Below are 26,458 nucleotides of genomic sequence, written 5' to 3' on the forward strand. Positions count from 1 at the left end.
CTGCTGTATCACATGTCAGCTTGCCATAAAAGGTAAGAATAGAACTAAGAAAACATATCTTCAATTCAGATGTAAATGATAAATAAAGTACAACAACATTCATAAATTTGGAATTAAATTTAGGCTCAGATTATGTTAATAATTCCTTCAATTATTTAAACTGTATTTATTTCACAAACCTATGTTTTTAAAGGACCACATGCTTTATCAACACTTCCTCCGTTATTATGAAGTACTGTGGAGTCATTGAATCAACCAGGTTGGAAGAGACTTCCAAGATCATCCAGTCCAACCTAACACCCAGCCCTGGCCAATCACTAAGTGCCTCATCCAGGCTTTTCCTGAACACCTCCAGGGACAGTGACTCCACCACCTCCCTGGGCAGCCCATTCCAATGCCAATCACTCTCTCTGACAACAACTTCCTCCTAACATCCAGCCTAGACTTCCCCTGGCACAACTTGAGACTGTGTCCTCTTGTTCTGTTGCTGCTTGCCTGGCAGAAGAGATGAGCCCCCACCCGGCTACAGCCTCCCTTCAGGTAGTTGTAGGCAGCAATAAGGTCAGCCCTGAGCCTCCTCTTCTGCAGGCTGCACACCCCCAGCTCCCTCAGCCTCTCCTCACAGGGCTGTGCTCTAGGCCTCTCACCAGCTTTGTCACCCTTATCTGGACGCTTCCAGTATCTCAACATCTCTCTTGAATTGACGAGCCCAGAACTGGACACAGTACTAAAGGTGTGGCCTGACCAGTGTTGAGTACATGAGAAGAATAACCTCCCTTGTCCTGCTGGCCACACTGCTCCTGATCCAGGCCAGGATGCCACTGGCTCTCCTGGCCACACTGCTGGCTCGTGTTCAGCTACTATCTACCAGTACCCCCATGTCCCTCTCTGCCTGGCTGCTTTCCAGCCACTCTGTCCCCAGCCTGTAGCACTGCTTGGGGTTGTTGTGGCCAAAGTGTAGAACCCTGCACTTGGGTTTGTTCAGTCTCATCCCATTGGCCTCTGCCCACCCATCCATCCTGTCACGGTCCCTCTGCAGGGCTCTCCTAACCTCCAGATTGACAGCTGCTCCTAGCTTGGTGTCCTCTGCAAATTAACTGACAATGGACTCAATCCACTTGACAGATCATTCATTAAGATACTGAAGAGGACTGGGCCCAGCACTGATCCTTGGGCAACATCACTAGTCATAGAATAGTCACTGGCTGCCAACTGGCTACTATTCTCTGGGCCCAGCCCTCCAGCCAGTTCTTGGCCCATGTCAGAGTGAATTTGTCCATGCATTCCTACATGCTGCCTATTTGCATACCCTCTACTTAACAAACAGGATTTAATCTCAAGATGACAGAAATAGGACTATAGTTTGTATTCCTGACAGATTCATATCCTGCCATTCTCCCAGTAATTATTATTCAATGATCCACAGGTTTTAACATAGGCTGAAAAATTTTCCATTAGCTACAGTTTAGGATAAGACAGCAACCACAGCTCTCAGTTAGTTACACTACCAAGGCCTACAATAACATAGCAGAACATTTAAGTCCAAGAAAATAAGCACTTTTTTCAACTCCTGGTGAAATGAAAGAAAAAAAGTGTAGTTGCTCACATAGGCAGTTCATAGGGGAACAAGAACTTGCTTAGACTTCTATGGTATTCTCAGCTGTCTTACTGTGCTAGAACTTCAGTTGTAGCTCTTGAAACATTACTTCTGGAACCACTAGGAAAAGTCTTCCTATGTAAGTACACCAATATTTGGACTGCACATTAAATACAACCTTGTTGCAGAGTTCATGAAGCATACAGACAGTTCCTATCACACTGGTATTAAGCTTCCCTTGTGAATAGTTCTCTCCAGATGCAAGGTGAAGACCAACATTCCATGTGAAACTAACAGGTAGTGAAACTTTTGGTTTTAAAGGCAAAAAGTTACCTTTGAATCTACCTAGGAGAGTTTTTCACTGATGCTACTCAAATGTCAATCATCTGATGGCACTCCATGTGCTATGCAAGAACAAAGATGACAGTTAATTTTTCATCACTGCAATTACCACTTTCATAGAATCGCAGAATGGCTTAGGTTGGAAAGGACATTAGACATCATCTACTCCAACCTTCCCACCATGGTCAGGGACACTTCTCAACAAGACTCAGTTCCTCAAAGCCTCATCCAACCTGACCCTGAAGACCCCCACAATTTGGACAACCACAGCCTCCTTGGGCAGCCAATTCCAGAGTCTCACCCTCCCATAATGAAGAGCATCTTCCTAAGATCCAGTCTAAACCTACTTTCTCAGCTAAAATCCATTCCCCCTTGTCCTCTTGCTAGACACCTTTATGAAAAGTCCCTCTCTAGCCTTCCTGTAGGATCCACTTCAGCTTTTGAAAGACAGATATAAGGTGCCCCTGGAGTCTTCTCTTCTGTGGGCTAAGCAACCCTACCTCCCTCAGCTTATCCTCATAGCAGAGGTGATCCAGTCCAGGTATTACAGTCCTTGGATCATCTTCATACCTGCTCAAACTCATTCAAATGCAGGTTCATTTTAATTTCATCCTAAAAAACAGAATTTGATTCAGTGGCTCACCACTTACCATACAATACTAGCATCACAGAACATTAGAGGTTGGAAGGAACCTCCAGAGATCGAGTCCAACCTCCCAGCCAAAGCAGGATCACCTAGGGTAGTCCACACAGAAATGCATCCAGGCGGGCTTTGAAAGTCTCCAGAAAAGGAGACTCCACAACCTCTCTGGGCAGCCTGTTCCAATGCTCTGTCACTGTTGTGGGGCACTTCAGATCCCTTCTTCCTACCTCCCCCTGTCTGTTTGAATGGGGGAAGGAGGTGCAAAAACTGCTTTCCCTCCACCCCATGGGCTTGAAGGGGGAACAGCAAAAGGCATCCTTTCCACACATATACTGATTTGTGGGAAAGCCAGCAGTGGAATCAGCTGGTCACTGGCTGGCCCAGTATATATGGCAAGTGGACACTTTGTCTAGGGAAACTTAGAGTGAGGAAGAAAGTGTACAGGGCTCCTGCCTTTGCACCGTTCTGTGCAGTCCTGTCGCCGCCCACAAGTCTGCAAGTTCAGCAAGTCCTTAGATCCATTCGAGAGACACCAATGGCACCCAGACCTGGCTTCTCTTGGACCACACCACGTCCTGACTTTCTGCTCACTGCTCTGAGCTAGGCAGCACGCCAGTAGTTTGGCTTCTCTCTGTGCTACTCCACAATCTTTTGCCTCATGGAAGCTGTATCCGAGATGCTTTGACTTTGGTGGGTTTTACTTGCCTCAGATTTTGCCACAACATGGATATAGCTTTCAGTTTCAGAGGCTGCCACAGAGAAATTCATCAGGGATCATCACTAAATTCTCACTTCACTTCTGTAAAGTCTGCAGTTCCCTACATTTTTTGCTCAGCCTGATATATAAGTGGGGTAGAGCTGTCTTGGAACTCAGCCTTTTCCGTTTTCTGACTTTCCTAAGTTAAAGTTGCCCATAAGCATCCTTGTGAAGACTTCCCAACCAAATTAGAACCTCTAAGTAACTTAACTAGTTCTGTATATAGTTTGGGGGCAGGGCTTTTCAGGAAATAAAGATAATCCTATTTTTATAGTTCCTGTCTCAGCCAATTAATTCCCAACCAAATCAGTCACCCTCACCGTAAAGAAGTTCCTCCTCATTGAGGTGAAACCTTCTATGTTCCAGTTTGTACCCACTGCTCCTTGCCTTATTACTGCACACCACTGAAAAGAGATTGGCCCCATCCACTTGACACCCACCCCTCAGATATTTATACACATTGGTGAGATCTTTCAATCTTCTCAGGATCAAACAGCCCCAAGGCTCCCAGTCTCTCTCCATAGAGGGGATGCTCAAGTCACCCCAGTCATTCTCATGGCTCTCCACTGGACTCTCTCCCACAGGTTCCTGTCTCTTGAACTGGGAAGCCCAAAATCTATCACAGTATTCCAGGTTTGTTCTCACTAGAACAGAGCAGGAGAAGCAGCTCCCTAGACCTGGTGGACACACTTTTCTTGATGTACCCCAGGATGCCGTTGGCTCTCCTGGCTACAATGGCACATTGCTGTCCCATGCAGAACTTGCTCTCCACCAGGACTTCAATGTCTTTCTCCACAGAGCTGCTTTCCACCAGGGCAGTCCCCAATCTGTACTGGGGCCTGCTGTTATTCCTGTAGATGTAGGACCCTACGCTTGTCCTTACTGATCATCATGTGGCTAGCCTTTGTCCAGCACTTCAGCCTGTTCAGATTGCACGGGATGGCTGCACAGCCTGATAGGGTATCAGCCACACCCCCAGTTTTGTATCATCAGCAAACTTGCTGAGGGTACACTCAATTCCCTCATTGATAGAATCATGTGTTAAACAGACCTGGTCCCAGCATTGACCCCTGAGGGATGCCACTTGTCACTGGTCTCTAGATGGACATTGTGCCCTTGATCACCACTTTCTACATGCAACCATCCAGCCAATTCCTTATGCAGCAAGTGGTCCACTCCTCAAGTCTATGTTTTTCCAGTTTGGTGACCAGGACATCATGTGGGACAGAGTCAAACGCCTTGCTCAGGCCCAGGTAGATGATGTCAGTTGCCCTTCCCTTGTCCACTGTTGCTATGACTTCGTGATAAAAAGCCACTAAATTTGTCAGGCACAATTTGGCCTTGGTGAAGCCATTGCTGGTTACCACCAATCACCTCTGCTTTGTTTTCCATTTGCCTTAGCAGAGCCTTCAGGAGGATCTGCTCCATGATCTTGCCAGGCAGAGGTGAGACTGCCTGGTCTGTAGTTCCCAGAGTCATCCTTTTTTCCCTTCTTGAAGCTGAGCCTTATGTTTGCCCTTCTCCAGTCAGCAGGAACTTCACCAGTTTGCCATAGCCTTTCAAATACGATGGACAGGGGTTTAGCAACTTCATCTGCCAGCTCCCTCAGGGCCCACGGGTGGATCTTGTTGGGCCCCATGGACTTGTGCACGTTCAGATTACTTAGGTGCTCATGAACATGATCTTCAATTATAGTGGGCACATTCCTTCTCCCAGTCCTTACTTTTGCCCTCTGGGACTTGGACATTGTGGTTGGAGCCCTTGCCATTGAAGACTGAGGCAAGGAAATCATTGAGCACCTCATCCTTATCCACATCCTTTGTCATCAGCTCTCTTATTTCCCTTCTGGAAGGGTCCCACAGTCTCTCTTGTCCTCTTTTTCTCACCAACATACCCAAAGAAGTTCTTCTTGTTCCCTTAATGTCCCTAGACAGATTTAATTCTAGCTGTCCTTTAGCTTTCCTAGCCTGAGCTCTGGTTGCATGAACAATTTCTTTGTATTTGTCCCAGGTTACCTGTCCTTACTTCCACTCCCTTTTTTCCTGCATCTAATACAGGTTGTTGATAGTGAACAAAACTGCACCCAGTACTGATCCCTAGGGAACACCACTGGCTACAGGCCTCTGACTTGAATCTGTGCCACTGATGACAACCCTCTGAACTCTGTTGTTGAGCCAGGTTTCAATCCACCTCATGGACCAACTGTCTATGCCACATCTCCTGATCTTTTCTACAATGATGTTATGAGAATGGGCTGTATGACTATAAAATGGGGTATATGACTACTTACTCTTCTTGAATATCCTCAGACAGTGCAGTTACTCTTGCCTCCAGAAGGGACATGGTGAAGAAAATATGGTAGGGACCTGGTGAGGTTGGTGAAGTGCCTGTAAATGGTATACACAATTTAATTCATTAAAATACAGTTATCATCTACAATTATAAACTAAGAAACATACTGATTTAGTTTCTGAGCATAGTGAAAACACATTGAATGCTTGTTGAAATCCAGCCTCATTTAGAAAAGAGGGCAATTATGGTGCTGCCATCAACTTGAAACACGATTGCATGACTGAAGTCATAGAGAGGTCCACTCTGTTCTCACACTGTCATGTCCTGTACACTGAAAACATAGCCAGATACTGCAAACAGCTGATAATTCAGTAAGGCTCATATATCAGAGATGTCACAGCTGAAGGCAGAATAGGAGCTGAGCACATTCACGTTATTCTGATCCCAGTTTACACACTTAAATGAAGTGGCTAATCACATTTTTTAACCTTTGTGTCTGTGAAATGGTATTCTAATCAACAAGAGACAAAGGCGAAAATATTTAGCTGATAAGGACTAATTGCCACAACACCTTCCATCACATTTTTTCCTACACCTTTGCAAAAGTTAAGAACTTGCACAGGGGCTGAGCTTCAGCTAATGAAAACTTGCACATGGCAGAAATCACATGGCAATGCTAAGCTGATACAACCACAGAGAGAATATTGGAATTCTGTGAACCAAATGTGACAACCATAACAAGTTATCCATGAACTGCTGTGCTAGTTTGAAGCTAGCTAGAACGTTTTGGTGAGAGGAACTAGATCATAGGCTGTGAAAGGAAAACAATGGTGATGTCTACTCCCCTCAGAGTCTTGCTGAAGAAGAAATGAAAACATTAGATAACACTCTGGCCATTTTGTGGCACTCTCTGGCTGGGCTCTGGCTGAGCTGCATCCCCCTAACCTCACCTTCCACTCACCTTTGCTTCTTAACCTCTTGGCTGAACCTCTATTCTTCTTTAGGACTGGGATAAGGTTGAGAGGGGCAGGGGGAAGGTGAGGGGTGGTTGAGAGCCCCTCCTGGGCACTCAGGTTTCTGGGAGGGGAGCTGTGTTTCTGTATTACTTTTACCTCGTATATTTCTGTATACAACTGTATATTCTGTAAATATCTGCTTGTATATTGTGCTAGCTGTAAATAAATCGCTTCATTTATATTCCCAGAGCCAGCTGAGACAAGTCTGGGTGATTTCTGAAGTGTGAGGGCGGCAGGTAACACCCAAACCATCACAACTGCCTACAATACAGACAAAAAAACTTATCAGTAGGTTTGTTTCTGAAACCTTGTGGGAACATCCAAATAAACTAGCCAAAGAAGAAGCTCTCTCCTTGCCTTTTTTCCTGTATCCCTTATCAAGCATCCTTGTTCTCTAAAATCATAAATCATCCCCATTAAAGAACCAACTTCATTACTAACCATTATGCCAGTTTCTTAGAAGTCTTAGAACAGAGCAACATTAAACCATGACAACATTTGAGTATCACTTGCCTGCAAATTTTATACACATTAAAGAGTCTGTGACTAAGGTTCCTACCAACAAATACATGCAAAAATTAAACCACTTTTCCACTGTCTTGCAGCATAGCCCTTGGACGTCCATAATGGTTAACAATTCTCATAAAAATAAAGCAACTGCCTGGTTATTCCCACCCTAGGGACACTGATCTCAAAACACCTGTCCTTTTCCAATTAGCAGCCCATCCAAGGCAGTAAATCACTTTTTTTTTTTGTCCTTCTAAAATGAACCTGGTAAAAATGATGCAACATGCCACCTTTCATGTTCTGAAAGCAGATCTTGCAGCATGAAGCAACGTTTTTAGAAAAGTACTGAAAAGTCTAAACTCCCTAAACCCCAACACCCTTTAATGAGCCAAGGCCCAGTAAGAGGCAGTATGGTGAAAACATAACACCCAAATAGATAAGGCAGATGCACAAGCAGCTGACTTGAAGCCAGCCCACCTTGACAAGGCAGTCACTTAAACACGTGTGGATAAGCTGTTTTCTCCCAACGGGCTTCCTTCAAAAGGGGTCTTCATACAAACCGTACTTTCCCCGAAGACTGGTTGCACCCTGCACTGTGTGGAGGCCCCCTTGTATCTGTACACGAGTGAAGGGAGACCCCGCTTCTCATCTAACTGTGCCAGGCCAGGCCTCCCTCGCCCGGAACACTCCTGTGTCCCTGCTCGGAGCAGGGTAGGCGTTTAAAAGCCCACTAGAACCCCACACCTGTGCTTTTTAATGAAGACTACTTGCCCCCAGTTCTTCACCAGCAACGGAGCGGAGCACAAGACGACGAGCACCGCACCACGGAGGGGCAGCTAAACCACAGCAGGCCCCGCTCCAGCGGCCGTTAAAGGCCACCCGGCGCGACAGGCGGCCTACAACAGCACGTAGGAGCCGCCAGCCCAGAAGGACCTCTAGGTCTAGCAGAGGAAAAGCAAGAGAAACGGTCCAGGGCGGGAAACAGCAGCAGGCCGGACCCGCCTACTACACGCAGCGCCGTCCCTGACAACCTACCGAAGCCCGTGGGGGGAGCGGCCACCAGCGCACGCCTCCGCCTGCAGCGCCCGGGCACGGAGCCGCAGAAGCGGTGCTGTCAGCGGCTCCGGCTTTGTACGGAGGCGCCGGCTGGGAGCTCGGCTCCGCAGCGCGCATGCTCGGCACGCCCCTCGGTCCTGCCCGTAGCGAGGCGCCCGGGCGCCGCGCCCCCTTCCCCGCCGCGAATCCCACCGGGGGCGGGACGGAGAGGAAGGGGCGCAGGCTCAGTGGGGAGGCGCGGCGTGTTCCTGCCCTTTCCGTGCCCCCTCCCGTCCTCTCGTCTCCCCCCACCCCCGAACTCCGTCGCCGTTTAAAGGCGGCGGCGGCGCCCCGCGCCTGTTGTGGAAGCCGAGCCGCGCCCGAGCCCGCTCCGCCAGCTCTCTGATCGCGCAGCGGAAGCGCCGGCGGCCGCCGCCGCCATGTACCGCTACTTGGGGGAGTTGCTGGCGTCCCGCCTAGCCGCCGGATCGGTGTTGGCGGGCGCGGAGCCGGGTGGGCCGGCAGCGGCAGCCGGAGGCGCAGTGGTGGCGGCATGGGGCAGAGGCCGGTGCCCGCGGCGACACTATTGCGAAGCGGCGAAGAAGGAGGACGACCCCAACTTCTTCAAGATGGTGGAGGGGTTCTTCGACCGCGGCGCCAGCATCGTGGAGGACAAGCTAGTGGAGGGGCTGCGAACACGCGAGAGCATGGACGAGCGGCGGCACCGCGTCCGTGGCATCCTCCGCATCATCAAGCCTTGCAACCATGTGCTCAGCGTCTCCTTCCCCATAAAGCGTGACAACGGCGAGTGGGAGGTGATCGAGGGCTACCGGGCCCAACACAGCCAGCACCGCACCCCCTGCAAGGGAGGTGAGACCCGCTGTTGTCCCCCACACACCCACTCCCAGTGTCCGGGCCTGCGGAGGGCCGTGCCGCCGGGCCCGCAGTGGCGCTGCCCTGCCCTTGCCCTGCCCGGCCGTCTCTCTGCTGCCGCGGGGCGGGCGCCTCCCGCGCCCCGAGGCGCTGGAGAGGCGACACTTAACTCCCCGCTGTCCGACTGGAGAGCAGCCGATGACAGCCGCTGCGGCGAGGACAGGCATCAGCCTCCCTCTGTCACCTGCAGTGTCTGATATCTGAGGGGAAGGCAGGGGCAGAATAGTTCCCACCCAGCGCTTCAGCCATCTGCTACCCAGGCTACCCAGGAGTGACCCGGGTGTGAGGTCTCATGGCCTTCGCCGACACCGCTGGTCTGGTGTCAGGCAAGGCAGAAGGTGCCAGGGCAGTCCGTGTAATTAGTCCGTGTGAGTCAGTCCTTAGTAGCATGTACTGGAAAATGTGGAAACTTCACGTCTGAAGTCTCTGCTCTTGAGCTGGGAGCTGGAGAAGCAGTCCCTTACCATGCTGCCTGCTGTGTTCCTGAGCCTCAAATATTCCCCCTAGAAAACGTCAGTAGAGAAAACCAACTTAGCACCTGGATACACAGGAAAAGCCAAAAGCGAGTTTTTTAGGGAAAGCTGGCTTGGCATAGATGAGACCAAAGCCATGCCTATGCAGAGGGACCCAGGAGGGTGAATCCTGCTGGAGCTGAGCAAAGCTCAACTCATATGAGATCAGCTCAGATCTCAGAGGAATTAGACTCCCTTTTAGTCTGGGAGAGATGGCATTTCCTTGAAAAACAAAAACACATATCCTTCAGCGTAATTTATTCAGAAACTCTGATCTTTGTTCAAACTTAAGTATGGGAGACCATTCCAAGACTGTTTCTCAAACCAAAGCTCCTGTAGTCTGTAGGTATATTTCGTTTTCTTCAGTGTAGTACAGCTTTATGGTAAACGATGACTGCAGAAAGCAAAATTTTCCCTGTATTATCAGTGAAGACTTCTGCCTTCAAGAATAAAATGGGAAGGGTGTTCTTGATAATCAGCTAATCTGTATACATGACATGGGGATTCTTCTCTTTGCAGCACAAGCAGACAGTCCTGTGACTATAGTTTCTAACTTCCGAAAATCAGATTATGTAGTGTGTGTCCTGTGACATGCTTAATTCTTACCCAAAAGAGGCTAGCTCAGCTGATGATTACTTAGAAGAAGAGTTACTGGCATCAGTCGTGGTTGTAGTTGATGTTGGGTGTGGCTGAGTCTTACCCTGTATGGAGCTACTGTTTTTCTGCCATTACTGTAATTTCTTTCAGAAGGCTTGATGGTTGTTACCTGCTGTTCTGTTACTTCTCAGGTTAAGTTACTTTTTGCTGCTGCTTACAAAAAATCCTGTTCTGTACAGCCTGTGTTATCTGTAAGATCCCTGCTTGCATAACAAAATATGGTTCGGTGGCAAATGAAGTGACAAGATAGTATTTAATATATGGGTAACTTCTAGTGTTTCACATCGTATTGCTCAGAATGGAGTGGATTAAGGTTTTTCCAACAAGGAATTATAAAATACTCTGTACATGAACAAAAAAAAACAAAACAGGGAGTGATTGGATACCTTCTGTTCCAATATTTACATTTCTAAATTCTGAACAGAATTACTTGGCTGGTAGTAGCATTTATTATGCATGTCTGCACCGACACTAGAGCAAACACTTGAGCATTTAGGAAAGTTACATATGCAAGACAGTTGGAAGTGACAAATGAAGGAAATACCTCGTGTCAGTAGTTTGTCCTTTTCTTCCTCAGTCCCCATCCCCCATGGTTTAGGGAAGGAACTGCAAATGATACTTCCATTCTTTTCAGTGTACGTATAAATGGATTTCACCTTCTAATGCTCTCTAGGAACTTGCTTGCTATCAGGTGACAGATTTGGCTTTACAGTAAACTTAAATGGGATGTGTGATAAGTGTAGATCAAGTGCTTGAAACCTGCTCTGTAAAAAAAAAGGTGGAAGTAGAACATTTTTTGCTTAAACTGAAAAGGAGCGATAAAGATATTTCTGCATTTATGGTGCATTTGATCCACCTGAAATGCACCAACTTGAGCTTTTGTCTAGAAGTGATTTTTAAACTACAATCCCATAGATTCCACAGGAAAATAATTGTGGGTTTTTTGTATGAAATAGAAGAACTTGCTGAGGTGACTGTCCCACATACTGCACTGAGTCTGGTGCAAGTGATTTACTCCAGCAAGAAAGAGCAAGGGACATAAAGCCACTTTTCAAAAGGAAGAGTGAGGCTTGCAGGGCGTTAGGAGGAGCACTGCTTTCAGATCTGTACTTTTGCACCTACTGAAAAGTAAAGTTTGATAAAATGAGGTTCTCCCTACTATTTTTTTTAAAGGATGTATATTGGTACTAAGAAGGGGAAAGTGTTTCCTGACTGCTAGATACTGCTAGCAAGTAGGGACGCTTTGTCAATGCTGTCATTCTTTTAAGAAGCATTGCATTTTAAATGTCCATCTCTTGTATTTCTTGAGGTCTACATAAACCAAAGGCTAAGAGATGCCGTCCAGGGACTATTAAATACTGTTGTATATGGACATTAGACAACTGATCAAAATGCACTTTAAGATTCAAGTACAGAATGCAAAGTAACAAATGTTTTTAGGTCTTTTGAAGGCTTCTGATTTCCTCATTTCCTTTTGTACATCCCTACCAAAATAACTTCATTAATGAATGTATGCTCTTGTTTATAAGGTCATTTACATGGTTAACCATGAACTAATGAATTTGTACTGTAAATCAAATTTTGCAATCATGGTTTAAATCACAGTATCACAGTATCACCAAGGTTGGAAGAGACCTCACAGATCATCAAGTCCAACCCTTTACCACAGAGCTCTAGATCTGGAGACAGATGAGTAACCCAATGGAGTAATTCAGACACTAAATAAACATTTGAATTATCTGCACTTTGACAGCACCTTCTGTTTCTACTAAACGTTTATAGCTTAACGTTGTAGCAGGTAGATTATATTCCTTCTTTCAGACATCACTTTCAATTTATTTCCTGGATGAGACCACATCCCCTGCTTAATAGTCCATCACAAATCTGGAGAGTGTCAGAGTTCTTGATGTGAGGTTGATCTTTATGAAGCAGGTTTAAATCTGATACGTGAATGCAGATGATACTTGCTTGTAGGAATGTGGAAGTTCCTTGACCAGTAGTCCTTCTGTGCCGCCTTCTCTGTGGGCTCTTTTGTTGCTGCAATTAGAAATAACTCAGCAGAATGAATGCCAGAAGAAGCCTGCTTTCCAAATGGACAAGTGATTGTGGCATGATATAGAAATGCAATGGCAGACCACAGGGATTAGGCTGGATGAGATCAGTCTTACATTGTTTGCATAGACAGACTTGTACCTTGGCAAGAAGCTTGACTGTCTCTATTCAAGAAGTACAATGTTCTTAATACCCTAGTTACAGTGATTTAAATCACAAATAATAGAAACAGGAAGCCATTTAATGGCTTATCCTACTCTTCTACAAACAGGTGTGAAAACACAAGTCAGCTTGGTTGTGTTGGACAGTTAGCACTACATGGTATTGCAGATGATTCTTCTTTGGGTCAAGAGAAGTGTTTTTTGGGAAGACATGGCACTAGGTACTGAAACCTGCTTTCTTTTCAGTTTAAGACTTACGGGTATTTTCCCACCTCACTGAGAGAACCCAGAAATAACATTTCTTGTTGCATCTTATGGCACTTGCCTATTTAATTGTGTAGAAATTAATCCATCATTCTACTTTGGAGGTTGCAATCCTTTGCAACTCAAAAAGGTGGTGATCCTTTTTGTATGTCTCTCTTCTGTACTTTAGGAATCTTTACAGAATAGTTATGAATATATTTATTTAAGTGGTAGGCTTCATAGTATGCCCAACATGCAAGTTCAGGTTTTAAAAAGTATTTTTCTACAGTGTAGCTCTTTGCAGGAAAGGAAAATTTAATTACATCCCTCCTCATCCCATTGAGGACATGGAGATAAGCAGTTTTCTTGTGTGTTGGAATTGCTTATGATCCAAATTTAGTGTTTATACTGATGGACTGATGCTGCATGATAGCCGAAGTAATGCTGTGGGTCAGATCACTCTTTCCTTTGCTTATGCAGGGAGCTGCATGCATGCTAGTGGCTAGCACTAACAGGAAACCACAGCTGCTCTTGTTCACTGCACTGACAGCTGCCTGAAGAACTAAAATGAACCAAAGAGGGTACAGGAAGTAAGATGGCTGAATACAGATGACTTTGGCAGATCATACTTAAAATACTGGATCTTTGGAAACAATTTTATCAGGTTCTAGGAACCACGTAAAACTGGTTAAGCTGCTGTTCCATGTGGTTGCTGATTAATAGGTCAGTTTCAGAAAATGGAATAAGCTTCCTGACTTCCTACTTGCTCAGTAGTACGGAAATGACTCCGTCTTTGTTAGGCATCATTTGCTGTGAGGATAAAGTTAAGTGGCTTTACAACTTTTTAAAGCCTTTTTGTTTTAACAGATTGTGCAACAGGTCTATTATCACTGGAATCAAAAGAATCAGAGCTGGTAAGCAGCCTAATCTGTTTATGCTCACCCAAACTGCCTCAACCAAGTCTCAACCATATCCTTAGTTTGGAAAAGTTTGGAAACCATCTTTGCTTCCAGACTAGATTTAGTCTAACTTTCATTTACATGGGAAATTTGAAAATTCTGTTACATGAACATTCCTTCAAGTTCTCTATATAAAAGACAGATAGTTCTTTTACTCAGTTGATTTGGAGGTGAACTAATCTGATTTCTGGGTGATGCTGCCTTGACTGGGTAGTAAAAGGGGCTATCCGGCATTACAAAACTTTCCTGTCTTTTGGTTTTGGTTGTTTTTCTTCTGGAAAAGGATTTATCCTTGTCACTTGTCTTATGAGTTCATGCTACTGAATTTCTTGCTGCAGAAAGTGACATTTATTCATGCTACCCCTACCCTTTCTACTGTTTTCCAATTGCAGATCTCAGTGCCTGGTCAACTCTGTTGTACACATCTTGTCTAAAATGTCTACATGCATCATGATGGTAAAGTCATTTTCAGAAGAAAAAGCTTTACCTGTAAGAATTGGACCAGTACAACCCCATGTGCTGTTTTGGGTACCATGATAGTATTTATTTCCCTTTGTAAATGGGCAAGTAAAAAAATCCTGCTATGAAGTAGCTTCACTTCAGCAAAGCTCGGTTTATCCTGGGATTGGTGGTTTTGCTCTTTTAAATCACGCAAGGATGAAAGCTGAGGCTTTAGCTAGGAGTCTTGGAGGGTAAGACACGGAAATGTACCCTAAGAGACCATGAAACAGATGAAGCTGTAACAGAACCTGAAATAAACCATTGCAACTGCTCTAACTTAAAATGAATGTAAGAGTTTTACCAGGAAGAAGGTAATTAGCCTGTGATAACAACATGTGCAGTGTTACAGCTAAAGCTTGTAAGAGTGCTTTAATTTCGCAGTTTTCTCTCCTCTTGCTGTAGCTTACCTAACTTCACAATTAGTACAACAGTGAATTTATGTTTAAATTGCAAATTTGGAAGAAAACCAAACAGGGAATGGATGTCCTGGGCTTTTGCTCTCTAATGAGCTAGTTGCAGTTCTCAGTGACCCAGATAAATTTTGTCTTTTTACCCCTGCTACTCCTGCATCAAAGGCTATGCTTCGTTCTTCTGGCTATGAATCTTTTCACTCTCAACTTTTTTATACAATCAGCTTGTACCATTTGTGCAGTAACTGGCTTTGTCCTTGATCTGGAATCGTTATTTTGCCTTGCTACTGTTGGCTCCTTGTCTATTTATAGAGACATACCTCTCTCAGCATTGGGCTTTCTGGATAAACATGTGTTAGAGGGGGTGAGGAGGGGAATCTGTTGTGTGATAGCCTTCCTCCTGTTCTCTGGGATATCCTAGCAGGTAATCTTTGTTGATGAATTGCAACAGGCTCATTTTGTTAGGAAGTAATCTCTTAGAAGAGTGTGGAATTTCCCTGCTTCGTTTCAGTACTGCAGTGGCATATTGTTTTGTGGCTGCTATGGCATTTGATCTATCCAGGGCCAACTCGTGTTAATTCCACCCTCTGCACACCCATAAGTGTGGTATTAATATCTATCTACATGGAAACACTATTACTATATCTCTCTGTACCAGCCCTTGCTACTACATTATTGAGTGCAGTTTATAATGAGAAACCTAATCCTTTAAGTAAAGGTGAGGTAGCTGGGTAGGTGAGACGCTACTTCATAGCCATATCCTAAGTGCATAAATTCAGGTAATAATGCACATGAAAAACATAAGGTTTTACTAATGCACCACACATTATTTTTTGTTAGAGAATATTGTTGACTCTTCTCTGCAGTGGAATGAAATAAGTATATTTTAAGTAAAAGTACAACTTAGTAAAAGTATGCAGGAAGTGACATACTGAAGTATTCTGATTACCTTATGGTCACTTGTGATTGAATCAGAATGATGTCCACAGGAGAATCTCTTTCCTGCCCCAGGTTATAGCTGGCTAATGCTGTGTGGGAAAAGATAAACATTTTTTATCTGCTCTCTTGGCAGTTAATGAATTGAATTTAGGACTGAGTAGTTCTTCTTGGTGGTTGGTGTACAGTATTCTTGGTTTCTAGCACTGAATTGCTCATCTTGCTTTGTTAGATTTGTCTGGAATGTTTTCATTAAGTATAAATTTATCATTGTGGTGTTTACCACACTGTCCAAATGCTTAAGTAAGACTGAACAATTTCCTTCTAGGGAAGGCTGGGTTGTTTTTCTAGATTTAGAAAAATGTACTTACCCTGAGTCTGCTTGGAAGATCTGTTCTTACGGTGTTAGGTGTCAATAATTATGTAGCTTTTTATAATACCTGTGCTAGCAGACACACTTGTTTACTTCTCATGCTTTGTCTAAATGAAAAGATTATACATAGTCCAGATTTAAAACATCAAGGATCAAAGGCATTACAATAATTGCTGGAGCTGTTTCGTGGGCTTTGTTTGCAGGGGAGGTTGCTAAACAGTTTGAACAAGGTATCTTTTCTGAAGCTCCTTTAGACTCTGGTTATAATGTCAGTGTTTGGACAGGGTCAAGCAAACTGTTAACCCTGAGAGTCACTGCAGGGTCCAGTGTTGCTAACTGGGATATTTGTAGTCCTAAAAACTTCAGAAGGAGATCTTGAAATCTGTTTTGCTGAATGCTGTATGGCTGGCGTAGAGATCTGCTGCCCTGAAGTGCTTGTTCTGATGAGCAAGCTCTTTGCAAGCAGAGATGAGCAGAGCAAATTCACCCTCTTAACAAGAATTGTAATCTCTGGAGGACCCAAATTAGTTTCAAAGTTCAAAAGATGATCACAAGTAGAAGAAAACACTGAAGTCAAAGCAGGACAAAGGCCTCAGCTAGGTATTCATAATCTAGGCTGAGATGCAAATCTGTTCTGGGTAACTTGAGAGACTTGCAAAAATTTGGAAGATATCTAGAGCAGGAGGAGTAGTTTACCAAGTGTTTTGCTCTGAAGTGTTACTATGACAACTTTAGTTTTGAGACTTTGAATGCTTCATACTCATTAGTGGTGAACAGCATATGTAGACGCTACCATTTAAGATCACGGTGCTAGAAGATCAGGAACTAATTACACTAACTTCCCTAAAAGCTGATTTTTAGGTATGCTATACAGCCATTAATTACCCTTGAAAAGTTGGTGGTTCTAAACACAGTGAGCATCACAGAACATATCAAAACCCATGCAGCCAAAAATCTAGTAGGATGTATAGCCAGTTTCCTTTGAAATCAAGATCTTTATTACATGCCTGTATATTCCTTGCTACAAACTTGCTGATGAAAGTGGTAGCTAAGTGATATTATTATAGAACCCAAAATACAATCTTACTAACAGTTAATACTTTAACATTTCAAGTGCTGTGGTGCTTCCACGTTGGAAAAGCACAAGTGAATCCATAGCATCTATTGAAGAAGCTTAAATAATCAAATTTTACTTTGCCAAAACAATTATTTGTCTCAGTGCAGGAGTTAGCTAGGTGAAGTAGAACATCTCCAAAATACAGATCATAAAAAAGAAGTTTTAAAAGCATACACATTCTAAATTTAGTGATGCTAAAGCCTCCCTTTATACTGAGTAGTAATCAAACAACATTAAAAGGAAAACATTTCCTCAGCTAGAAGGTATTGTGCACAGAAAAACAAAGTCTCTCTTAGCACACTGTTTAACTTCTTGGGGTGTGGCAAGGAAGGAGAATTCTCAACTAGAACAAGAATTCATATGTTTTCCAGTGAAGAGTATTTTCCATGGCAGTGAGTCATACTTGAGGCTTTCTTCAAACTGTTTTCTGCAGCTAGTCTGCTGTAAAAGTCACAACTTTCCAGAGACTTGCTGCTTGGGACTTGCAATTGTGTTGTGTAGCAGTGACTTTCATTTGCTTTGTATTAAGAATCTTAAAACCCCTCAGTATTATTTTCTGTGTATATGATCCATTTTTAGACTCATGCTATTGAATGCATAGTAACACTGCCAAAAGAGCTATAAAAATGCACGGTAATGCTCTCCTCCTGCCAAATTAGGAAGCTGTCAAACTAAATTTTACTGATATCTGAACAGAGAGAAATTAAGTCTTTTATCTTTGTGCATCCTCTTGCAAATGGAATGTACAGTATTCTCAGATGCCCTGCCTTTCATCAATCCTTACAGCTTAGCACAAATAACTTCCCTGTCAGGAGGTGAGCCTCCTGTGGAGTAATTACAGTTCCTGGAAAACAGTAACTGGCCACATTGTGAAAAGGAATGAAATGTGATCATGTCTTAGTAGTTGCTAGTTAAGTCAGCGCAACTCAGAATTGACTAGTCCCCCACTTATGAAAATAAATCCATCACAGAAGCCATGTCAATTAAAGCTGTTTAAAAGGCTAAGCTGATAAAACTATGGACTTGTCCATTAAAAGACAGTTTCACTCTCAAGTCTAAAAGTTTTAGTACATTGGTGGCAAATTGAGATCTCAGCTGAAAGCCTTTCAGTAGTTTGTTAGTCTCTGAGCTTCCCTTGGTTTGAAAGTTTAATATTTATTACATTGAAGATTTCTTTAAATCCTTGGCTGTAATACAAGGAAATGGAATCTGTAACTGTTCTGCATGTGTTTGAACCTGCTAGTTAAACAGTTCACCTTGTCATGCATCTTCCATGTGATGTGCAGAAGAGGCTGCTTTCTCCTTTTGTGTTTTATTTCCAAGTTAAAACCGTACACAGTAACTAACCTGAACTGTGTAGTCCCCCTGCTGCTTTCCACGTGTCAATAAACAAAGCTTTGCATGTCTGCAGGAGTACAGTTGCAGCAAAACTGCTTTGTGTATGCAGCTTGACGTTTGAATAAATATATGGGTTGAATAAATACACAGTGATCTAGTTCAGCTAGAGGTGAGGGGCAGAGTTCATTTTTGCCCAGGGTAGACTTGGCTGGCTTGAGTAATGCTCAAATGAGACCTGTCCCCAGAGTATCTGCTCAACCAAGAGGGAACAATGTCCCCAGGCGGGACAGTTAGTGCCGTAGGTGGTGTTTGGTTTTGCTCAGGTCTTGGCAGAAGGATAACCTGTTGAATATCAGAGTAAGACATTAAGAAAAACATGTATATTGTAACTTTGACTGGTCTGTTGGGCTCTGATACATTCCACTTACATTTTGATTATTCCTTTCCTCTGAGAATGTTCTTTGAAAGCCCAGACATTAGCAGCTACCTAAGTCAGAAACCAGTTATTTTGCTTTCGGAGACTGCCTCCCTCCCATATACCTACAATTTAAATTCTGTTCTGCAGAGACATGGCACTTTCTTTTACTGATTGAGCTCCCATTGGAAGGCTGCACTTGGCCCCCAGCTTTATTTGAGCGGCACTTGGTTCCTTTGAAACTGGGATTGTTTCCAGAGCATTCAGGAATGGCTTTCATAGCAGCACAGTGGTTTAGTTTAGATAATGTATGCTGGCCTTTTTTTCACTCCTGAGGACCTGAACATGGTCTTCTCTTTACATAATAGGAAATTTGCAGTGCCTTGTCCTAGCCTCTAAAAGGACATTCTGTGCCTGCTACAAGCTACCATGCAACTTAGCACAGTCTCTACAGCCAAGGATTTGGGGAGTAGAGATGGGGGTCATAAATCCTTCACAGCTCTGTTAAAAGCTTAGTGATGCAGAAGCTTGGAAAGAAGCTTAACATACAGCTGTAGGTTTGGGGTTGTTTTTTTCCCTCTGGCCACATGACTTTAGGCATTGTGTTGATCTTAAACATGTTCAGGCTTCCATAGTTCTCAATATGTGCCCTGTTAATTTGGTTAAGTATTTTATACTTTGCAACTGCCTGGATAATATATTGGGTTTTTTTACTAATTTTTAATCAAATCCTTTTCCACTCGGTTTTGAATTGCCTTGAAGGCAAATATCACTCATTTTACATCACACCTGTTACCAGACCACAGTAGTTTAAATTTGCATCTAAACTGTGTGTCAGCACTTGCTCGCACTTCTGCTGAACTGATGGCAGAGCAGGGAATGCAGGTGTGGGCTAGCTTCCACTCAGATACCTGGTCACACAAGCTTGCTGGGGTAGAGTTAATCTATCAAAGTGTTTTGAATAAATTTGAATTAGTGGCTTGCTACCATCTGTTACGTGGCCATGCCTAGCAGCCAGAGCCTTGAAACCACATAAGGGTTTGTTGCAAGGCTCATAACTTAACTTGCATTACTCTAGCAAAAAGATTGAGAAGTTATGTTCAGGAATAAAGTTCATTTCATACATACAATGAATGAAAGTCCAAAGCTAAAGATTTTGTATGGAATCATATATATCTTGTAGGGAATCTTCAAGAAGAAGGTACTAGTCTCTTTTTAGTGGTGTCCTGTGATAGGACAAGTGCCAGTGGATACAAACTAGAACACACGAAGTAGCATCTCATCGTGAGGAAAAACATCTTTGCTGTGATAGGACAAGTGCCAATGGATACAAACTAGAACACATGAAGTAGCCTCTCATCACGAGGAAAAAAGTCTTAGCTGTAAGAGTGCTGGAGCACTGGAGCAGGCTGCACAGAGAGGTCACGGAGTCTCCTACTCTAGAGACATTCAAGACCTGTCTGAATGTGTTTCTGTGTGAGATCCTGCTTTGGCAGGGGTGTTAGACCTGATGATCTTCAGAAGCCCCTTCCAACCCCTACCATTCTGTGAATGCTGATGGTCTTTATTAGCCCCTTGAAAACTCTACTCTTAAGTTACCTGTCAGCTTGGCTCTTCTTCCCAAGGAATACTCACTTTTGTCACAAGCTTGAGTGCTACTGTTGAACTACTCAATAGAGCAGTATGATTTGAAGCCTTGATTTTTGTTGAATAAAAGATAGATATTTAAGTAGGCAGATGGGGAACCATTCTTTAAATCTGAAAGCAAATAAGTTGATAAGTTACATACTTGCCTGTTATAGATGGCTGGTGCAGAATTAACTTTCCCAGTTTATAAATACCTGTGAACTTAAGTGAATTTCTGTTGATTTGTTTTTATGTCTTTTGCAGGTATTCGTTACAGCTTGGATGTTAGTGTAGACGAAGTGAAAGCCTTAGCATCTTTAATGACATACAAATGTGCTGTCGTCGGTAAGTGATGATTTTTTCAAGCAAGAATACAATTTTTAATGTCATCAGTAAACATATAATTTACAGGAAAAAAGTGTCTAAAGGATTAAGTCGAATTTTTAGACAATAATGTCCGACTAATATATGTGACAAGATGGGAAAACCACATAGTGACCAAAATTATAATACATATTCCCTCAGTTGTTACTGTAAACACTTGAATAAAGTTGCATTTTCATTTGAAACATCTAAATTCTGCCAGCCACCCCCCTCCCTTAAATATAACAGTGCATTGCACTCAAATCAAAACATGACAAACTTGGATTAGGAGAGGGGGAACAGATGGAGGCTGTAAAGGATTCAGTTAAGGGAGCTGTAGAGAGTGAAGACTAAAATTCCTTTCCCTGTTGCAAAGAAGTATAATTCATACCTGACTCCTAAACTGTAAGAGAGTTTGCAGAGAATCTACACATTGTGTAAGAAAGCAATATACTTCCTCAATGTATATAGAAATTCTTCACTTGAGACTTCCAAAGTCAATTTTTTGAGCTAAACTGGTAAAATATAACCTGTAAAATGTATTGTTTCTACAATGCCAAGTACAAGAGCTTGAAGAATAAAAAAACTCAGTCATGAACTTCTGAGTTTCAAAGACCATTTTCAAGCTGCACTTGAAAGAGATCCCCTAGATAAGATTATACCCTATGCATGTGAAGCCGTAAGTGTGGCAAAGCCAAATTCACTGCTAAAATCCAAGATATCATTACTCACACATATTACTGATGTGTTCTGCCTTTATTGTTGAAAAAGTAAAATGATTTTCCTTTGCATTCTTATAGATGTGCCATTTGGTGGGGCAAAGGCTGGTGTCAAGATCAATCCCAAGAACTACACAGTAAGCTTAATCATAGATAAAAAATCAGTTATCTGCAGTACCGAAGCCAGCCAGTTAAAAAAGCTCTTCTAAGGGCATTATTGACCACAAAAAACTTCCTGCCACTTCTGCCTCTGTAAAAGCTGAATTTAGCTTCTGCATGCAATAGGTAGGAAAAGAATTTTTTAAAGGTCTGATTCAGAGGTAGAATACTTCAATCATTTAATTTATTACTTCTTAAAGTCAAGAAAGAACAAATAATTTGGGATCTGAACATTTAAAAAGTTGATACTGTTAATAAAGGCTTCATTTAAATTATTCTTAGAAAAAAGTTAATGGTTTTGTTTATTTTGACAAAATAATTTAATGCTTTAATAAACCTTTGTATGCAGTGTTCCAGTGTGAATAATAACTAACTTGGCTTATAAAAGGTTTACTTCAGGCTTGTCTTCTTGCCCTAATTAAAATAACTTGTGCAGAAAGGAATACTGGAATATGTATCAGATATTCTGAGCTCAAAACTCCAGTAAGGACTGGTGTGAAGTCATTCAGCTGTGTTTATTGCACAACCAGCAGGCCAGCTATTGCTGTTAGTGGTTGTAAATCTTTTGCATAGGATATCAGATTTGTTTGGTGGAAAAATCTCTGCTACAAGCACAGGTTGTTCTTCCTGTGCCACACTCAACTCGTGGTGGATCAGAGTGTACAGAAAGAAAGCCTAATGTTTCCTCAGGCTGCCTGGAATACCTAGGTCTATTAGAGAGTGGCATATAAATTTTATAAATCACCTTTTTTTCTGGAAAAAAAAAAACAGTCTCTTTAAGCTTGGGCATAAGTTCTAGCAGATAGTTATGACCACTAATGATTTCTTGTGATATTTATTGCATTTTCTTTATAGGACAATGAATTGGAGAAGATCACAAGAAGGTTTACCATGGAGCTGGCAAAAAAGGGCTTTATTGGTATGTTGTGCAGTTTTACTATTAAAATGTAGGAGCCTGATTTATTGTCCATTGGCAGCATCCACTAGATGGTATTCTTAAATAACTGTATTGTTGAGAGCTGTAAATAATTTGTGTATAGAACTTTCAGCAAAGAGCCAAAAAGAACTGAGTCATTGCCTCTTAGTGCATTTCAAAAGGAGCTGCCTCCTAACATTTTTCTGGTGGCTGCTTTGATATGAAAAGGCACAAAGGCTGAGTTTACAGAATCCAAAATGAATCACGTTTCTCTTAGAGATTATAAAACCATGACTAAATTTGTTGTAATTTTAGTATCTAATATCAAACTCTTCACTGTTAGTTTCTCCTGTAGTCTCAGCTGAGGTTTTTGGCAGACATCTGAGGAAACAGAGGAAGGAAATAGAAGATCCACCCCAGAGAAGGTTTATGGTTTCACCCCTGGCAACCACAGGCTGCAAGAAAAGCATAGGCAAGAAGCATAGATGCCTGGTGGAATAGAACCTCAGCTTCTGTAATGTCCATGGGTGTTTCATTCAGATTCTCATCCTCAAGTTCTGAAAGCTTATGGTCTAGAGTTACTATCTGGAAGTCTCCTGGAGAAAACTGAATGTTACTAGCTTGGCTTGTGATTAAACAGAGGATGCTTCTCTGGAGGAAGTTCTTAAAGTGACTAATAAAGCATGTAAATAGTTCGAGGTCTATGATGTATTCTGGTGACTAACTGCCCTAGGAATGTATATCCATTTATTTTCCTTTTCTTTCTCTTCAGCTAGAGTGTTTGTCATCTGCTGTTCCAGCCAGAATGTTTCTCATCTAAATTAAGGTTCTGTGTAAACACACTTATTGGTGTTACTTGTGACTAGGGTAATACTATACGGCATGCCAGCTATAGTGATTGTTAGCTCAGTGACAGTTTAAATGGCTTGATTAAATTTGTCTTCCATTTTGGTTCTATGGTTGGTGCTATGCAGCTTTCACAAACCTTTTAGAAATAAAGAATAAATTGGTGGAGGCAGAGTTGTGCTTAAAATTTTGCTGAGTCCCTCTTGTCTTAAATAGGTTGAGGAAATGCTATTTTTAGTTACCTGGAAAGAACAGGCAGAATTTGTTTTAATTACAACAGGTATGTGAAAGTTCTTTCAGAGGTTTATGTCATCAAGAAAGCTGTGATGTCTCTTTCTCAAAGTGAGTGTTAAAATTAAATGCTTGTGCTCCAGTGCAGTGACTTGGTACAGCCTGTCTTCAATTTTTAGACTCACTCAGGAACAAAAAGGAAATTCCAATGCAAAAAAACACAACTTCACAGTATATAGAAACCATACCTAGATAGTGCCTTTCCTGTTACAGCAATGATAGTAAATAATAAATAAAAGTATTTTAAGCCCCCCAAACTGACTTTTGATGCATTGTCCTACTCTCTTTACTGACAAATGGAACCTTTGTTTTATTGAATGGCTTGTGTGATAGGCTGGGGGGTTTGACAGTATGGGACAAATGCCCGATACAGCATCTAAAAAAGAACTGAATCCAGAAGAATCTTTTATTTGCATAAGAAACTGAGAATTAAGCAGGAAAACAGTTCTTCTCTGCCAAGGCCTGCACAGTTCCCAAGGGAATAATGGTTGAAGATCACTATTCATGTTTGATCCTTAAAGCTGTTTTCTCTGTTGCCAACAGGACCTGGTGTTGATGTGCCTGCTCCCGATATGAGCACAGGGGAGAGGGAGATGTCCTGGATTGCTGACACCTATGCCAGTACCATAGGACACTATGTAAGTTTGGAGCAGAGGCCTTAAAGTAGAAGCTTTTTTTGCCTTTGCAGAAATCCTTTTATGTAGAAATCTATTAGCATGCTGGTCAGTCTTTCAGCTTTAATTATGTGGCTCTAAGTATACTCTTTCAGACTAACTACTTAACTGGTTTGAAGCTTTTAGGCTTTGAGGCTAATGTTTTTATGCAAGGCTTAAGTTAAATGTCTGATACAGTGCTAACTGTAACTGTTCAGCCAAAATAAAATACACTGCTTTTAAAGGCCTCATACTTAGTCTAAAATTGGATTCTATTTCTACTATTTCCCTCTGTTTTTCATTAGTGCTGTAGTTACTAATTTTAAGTTGTTAAACAGTAAGTTCATAATAGTTGATGGAGTCCTAAAGTACTGAAATCTTTCTGTTTCAGACTACCAAATGTACAGTTTGTAGGTGTTAAGTAAATGCTTGTAGTTTTGTACATTCAAGAGACCATGTAAGTTAAGTTTGCACTATTGATATCACCTGTAGAAGTATTAAAGTTCTCAGTGGTCCCCTGATAGTAAAAAGTAATCAGTGTAGACTTCAGCAAATTCTCCAGAATGTAAATCAAAAGGACATTGGTATAATTTATTGCCCAGAAAGAAGTAGTAGTAGTTTTAATACTAGTAATAGTTTATAACCCTTAATTTGGCCTTTGTTCTTATCTAACTGAGGTTATTTACCTGTTTTTACTGTGCCAGAAGCATTCCTGCTGACCAGACCTTTCTGTTGTATACTTTTGACAGGTTGTATGAAGGGAAAATGTATTATAATCAACTTATTTCTTAAGACTCAACCAAACTTACTAGCTTCTCTTGCACGTGCTTCAGCTACCCTAGCAGGTCATCCTTTGCTAAGGAGTCTTACAAGAGCTTCCTATTAGTATATTAATATGCTAAGCTATAGCATATTTGTCTATGCCAGCTCCTTTTGAATTGAAAAGACTATTCACATTCCACATTCGTTCCTCAGGAATACAGCAGGGTGTATGCTCCCAGTAATAAGGCATTAGAGCCACCATATTTCTCCCTGGCTGGTCATACTTTGCTAAGGAGTCTTGCCATAGCTTCCTAGTAGTGTATTAATATTCTAAACTATTGCATATTTGCCTATCCCATCTCCTTTTGAATTGAAAAGACTCTATTCACATTCTGCAATCGTTCCTCAGGAATACAGCAGGGTGTATGCTGCCAGTAATAAGGCTTTAGAGCCACCTTATTTCTCCTGGGCATGTCATACTTTGCTAAGGAGTCTTGCCATGTGTGATGGTTTGGGTGTTCCCCGCCCCCCTCACACTTTAGAAATCACCCAGACTATACTCAGTCGGCTCTGGGAATATAAATGAAGCTATTTATTTACAGCTAGCACAATATACAAGCAGATATTTACAGTATATACAGATATATACAGAAATATACAAGGTAAAAGGTAATACAGAAGCACAACTCCCCTCCCAGAAACCTGAGTCCCCAGGAGGGGCTCTCAACCACCCCTGCACCTTCCCCCTGCCCCTCTCAACCTTACCCCAGTCCTAAAGAAGAATAGAGGTTCAGCCAGGGGGTTAAGAAGCAAAGGTGAGTGGAAGGTGAGGTTAGGGAGCTGCAGCTCAGTCAGAAGCCCAAAGCGGAGTGCCACAAAATGGTGAGAGTGTTATCTAGTGTTTACTTTTCTTCAGCATGACTCTGAGGGGAGTAGACATCACCATTGTTTTCCTCTCACAGCCTATGATCCAGTTCTTCTCACCAAAACATTCTACCCTGCTTCAAACTAACACACCATGGCTTCCTATTAGTGTATTACTATGCTAAGTTATGGCATATTTGCCTATCCCAACTCCTTTTGAATTGAAAAGACTCTATTCACATTCTGCAGTCATTCCTCAGGAATACAGCAGGGTGTATGCTCCCAGTAATAAGGCTTTAGAGCTACCATATATCTCCCTGCCTGGTCATACTTTGCTAAGGAGTCTTGCCATGGCTTCCTAGTAGTGTATTAATATGCTAAGCTATTGCATATTTGCCTATCCCAACTCCTTTTGAATTGAAAAGACTCTATTCACATTCTGCAGTCATTCCTCAGGAATACA

At 42.5% G+C, this 26,458-nt stretch overlaps 2 protein-coding genes across 4 annotated transcripts in view; one reads left to right on the plus strand and one right to left on the minus strand.

The window, feature by feature from the left end:
- The window catches only part of SHLD2 (shieldin complex subunit 2), a 45,644-nt gene extending 37,209 nt beyond the window's left edge, over positions 1–8,435 (minus strand). The window contains exons 1-2 of one of the 3 annotated variants that reach the window (XM_064145103.1): positions 8,190–8,317; positions 5,630–5,726 (exon numbers count right to left, since the gene is read on the minus strand). The gene's annotated coding sequence lies outside the window, so the exon portion shown is untranslated. Of the gene's footprint in view, positions 1–5,629; positions 5,727–7,631; positions 7,723–8,189 lie in introns of those variants that run through there. The other 2 variants (XM_064145104.1, XM_064145106.1) reach the window with 2 other exon arrangements.
- A 16-nt stretch (positions 8,436–8,451) lies between these two features.
- Positions 8,452–26,458, plus strand: part of GLUD1 (glutamate dehydrogenase 1) — a 33,590-nt gene continuing 15,583 nt past the window's right edge. The window contains exons 1-5 of the mRNA XM_064145107.1: positions 8,452–9,059; positions 20,687–20,767; positions 21,586–21,641; positions 22,519–22,582; positions 24,260–24,354. Coding sequence (XP_064001177.1) covers positions 8,630–9,059; positions 20,687–20,767; positions 21,586–21,641; positions 22,519–22,582; positions 24,260–24,354 — 726 coding nt within the window. The 5' untranslated portion in view covers positions 8,452–8,629. The remainder of the gene's footprint in view (positions 9,060–20,686; positions 20,768–21,585; positions 21,642–22,518; positions 22,583–24,259; positions 24,355–26,458) is intronic.

Source organism: Pogoniulus pusillus, chromosome 6 (genome assembly GCF_015220805.1).
Source record: "Pogoniulus pusillus isolate bPogPus1 chromosome 6, bPogPus1.pri, whole genome shotgun sequence".
NCBI lineage: Eukaryota > Metazoa > Chordata > Aves > Piciformes > Lybiidae > Pogoniulus > Pogoniulus pusillus.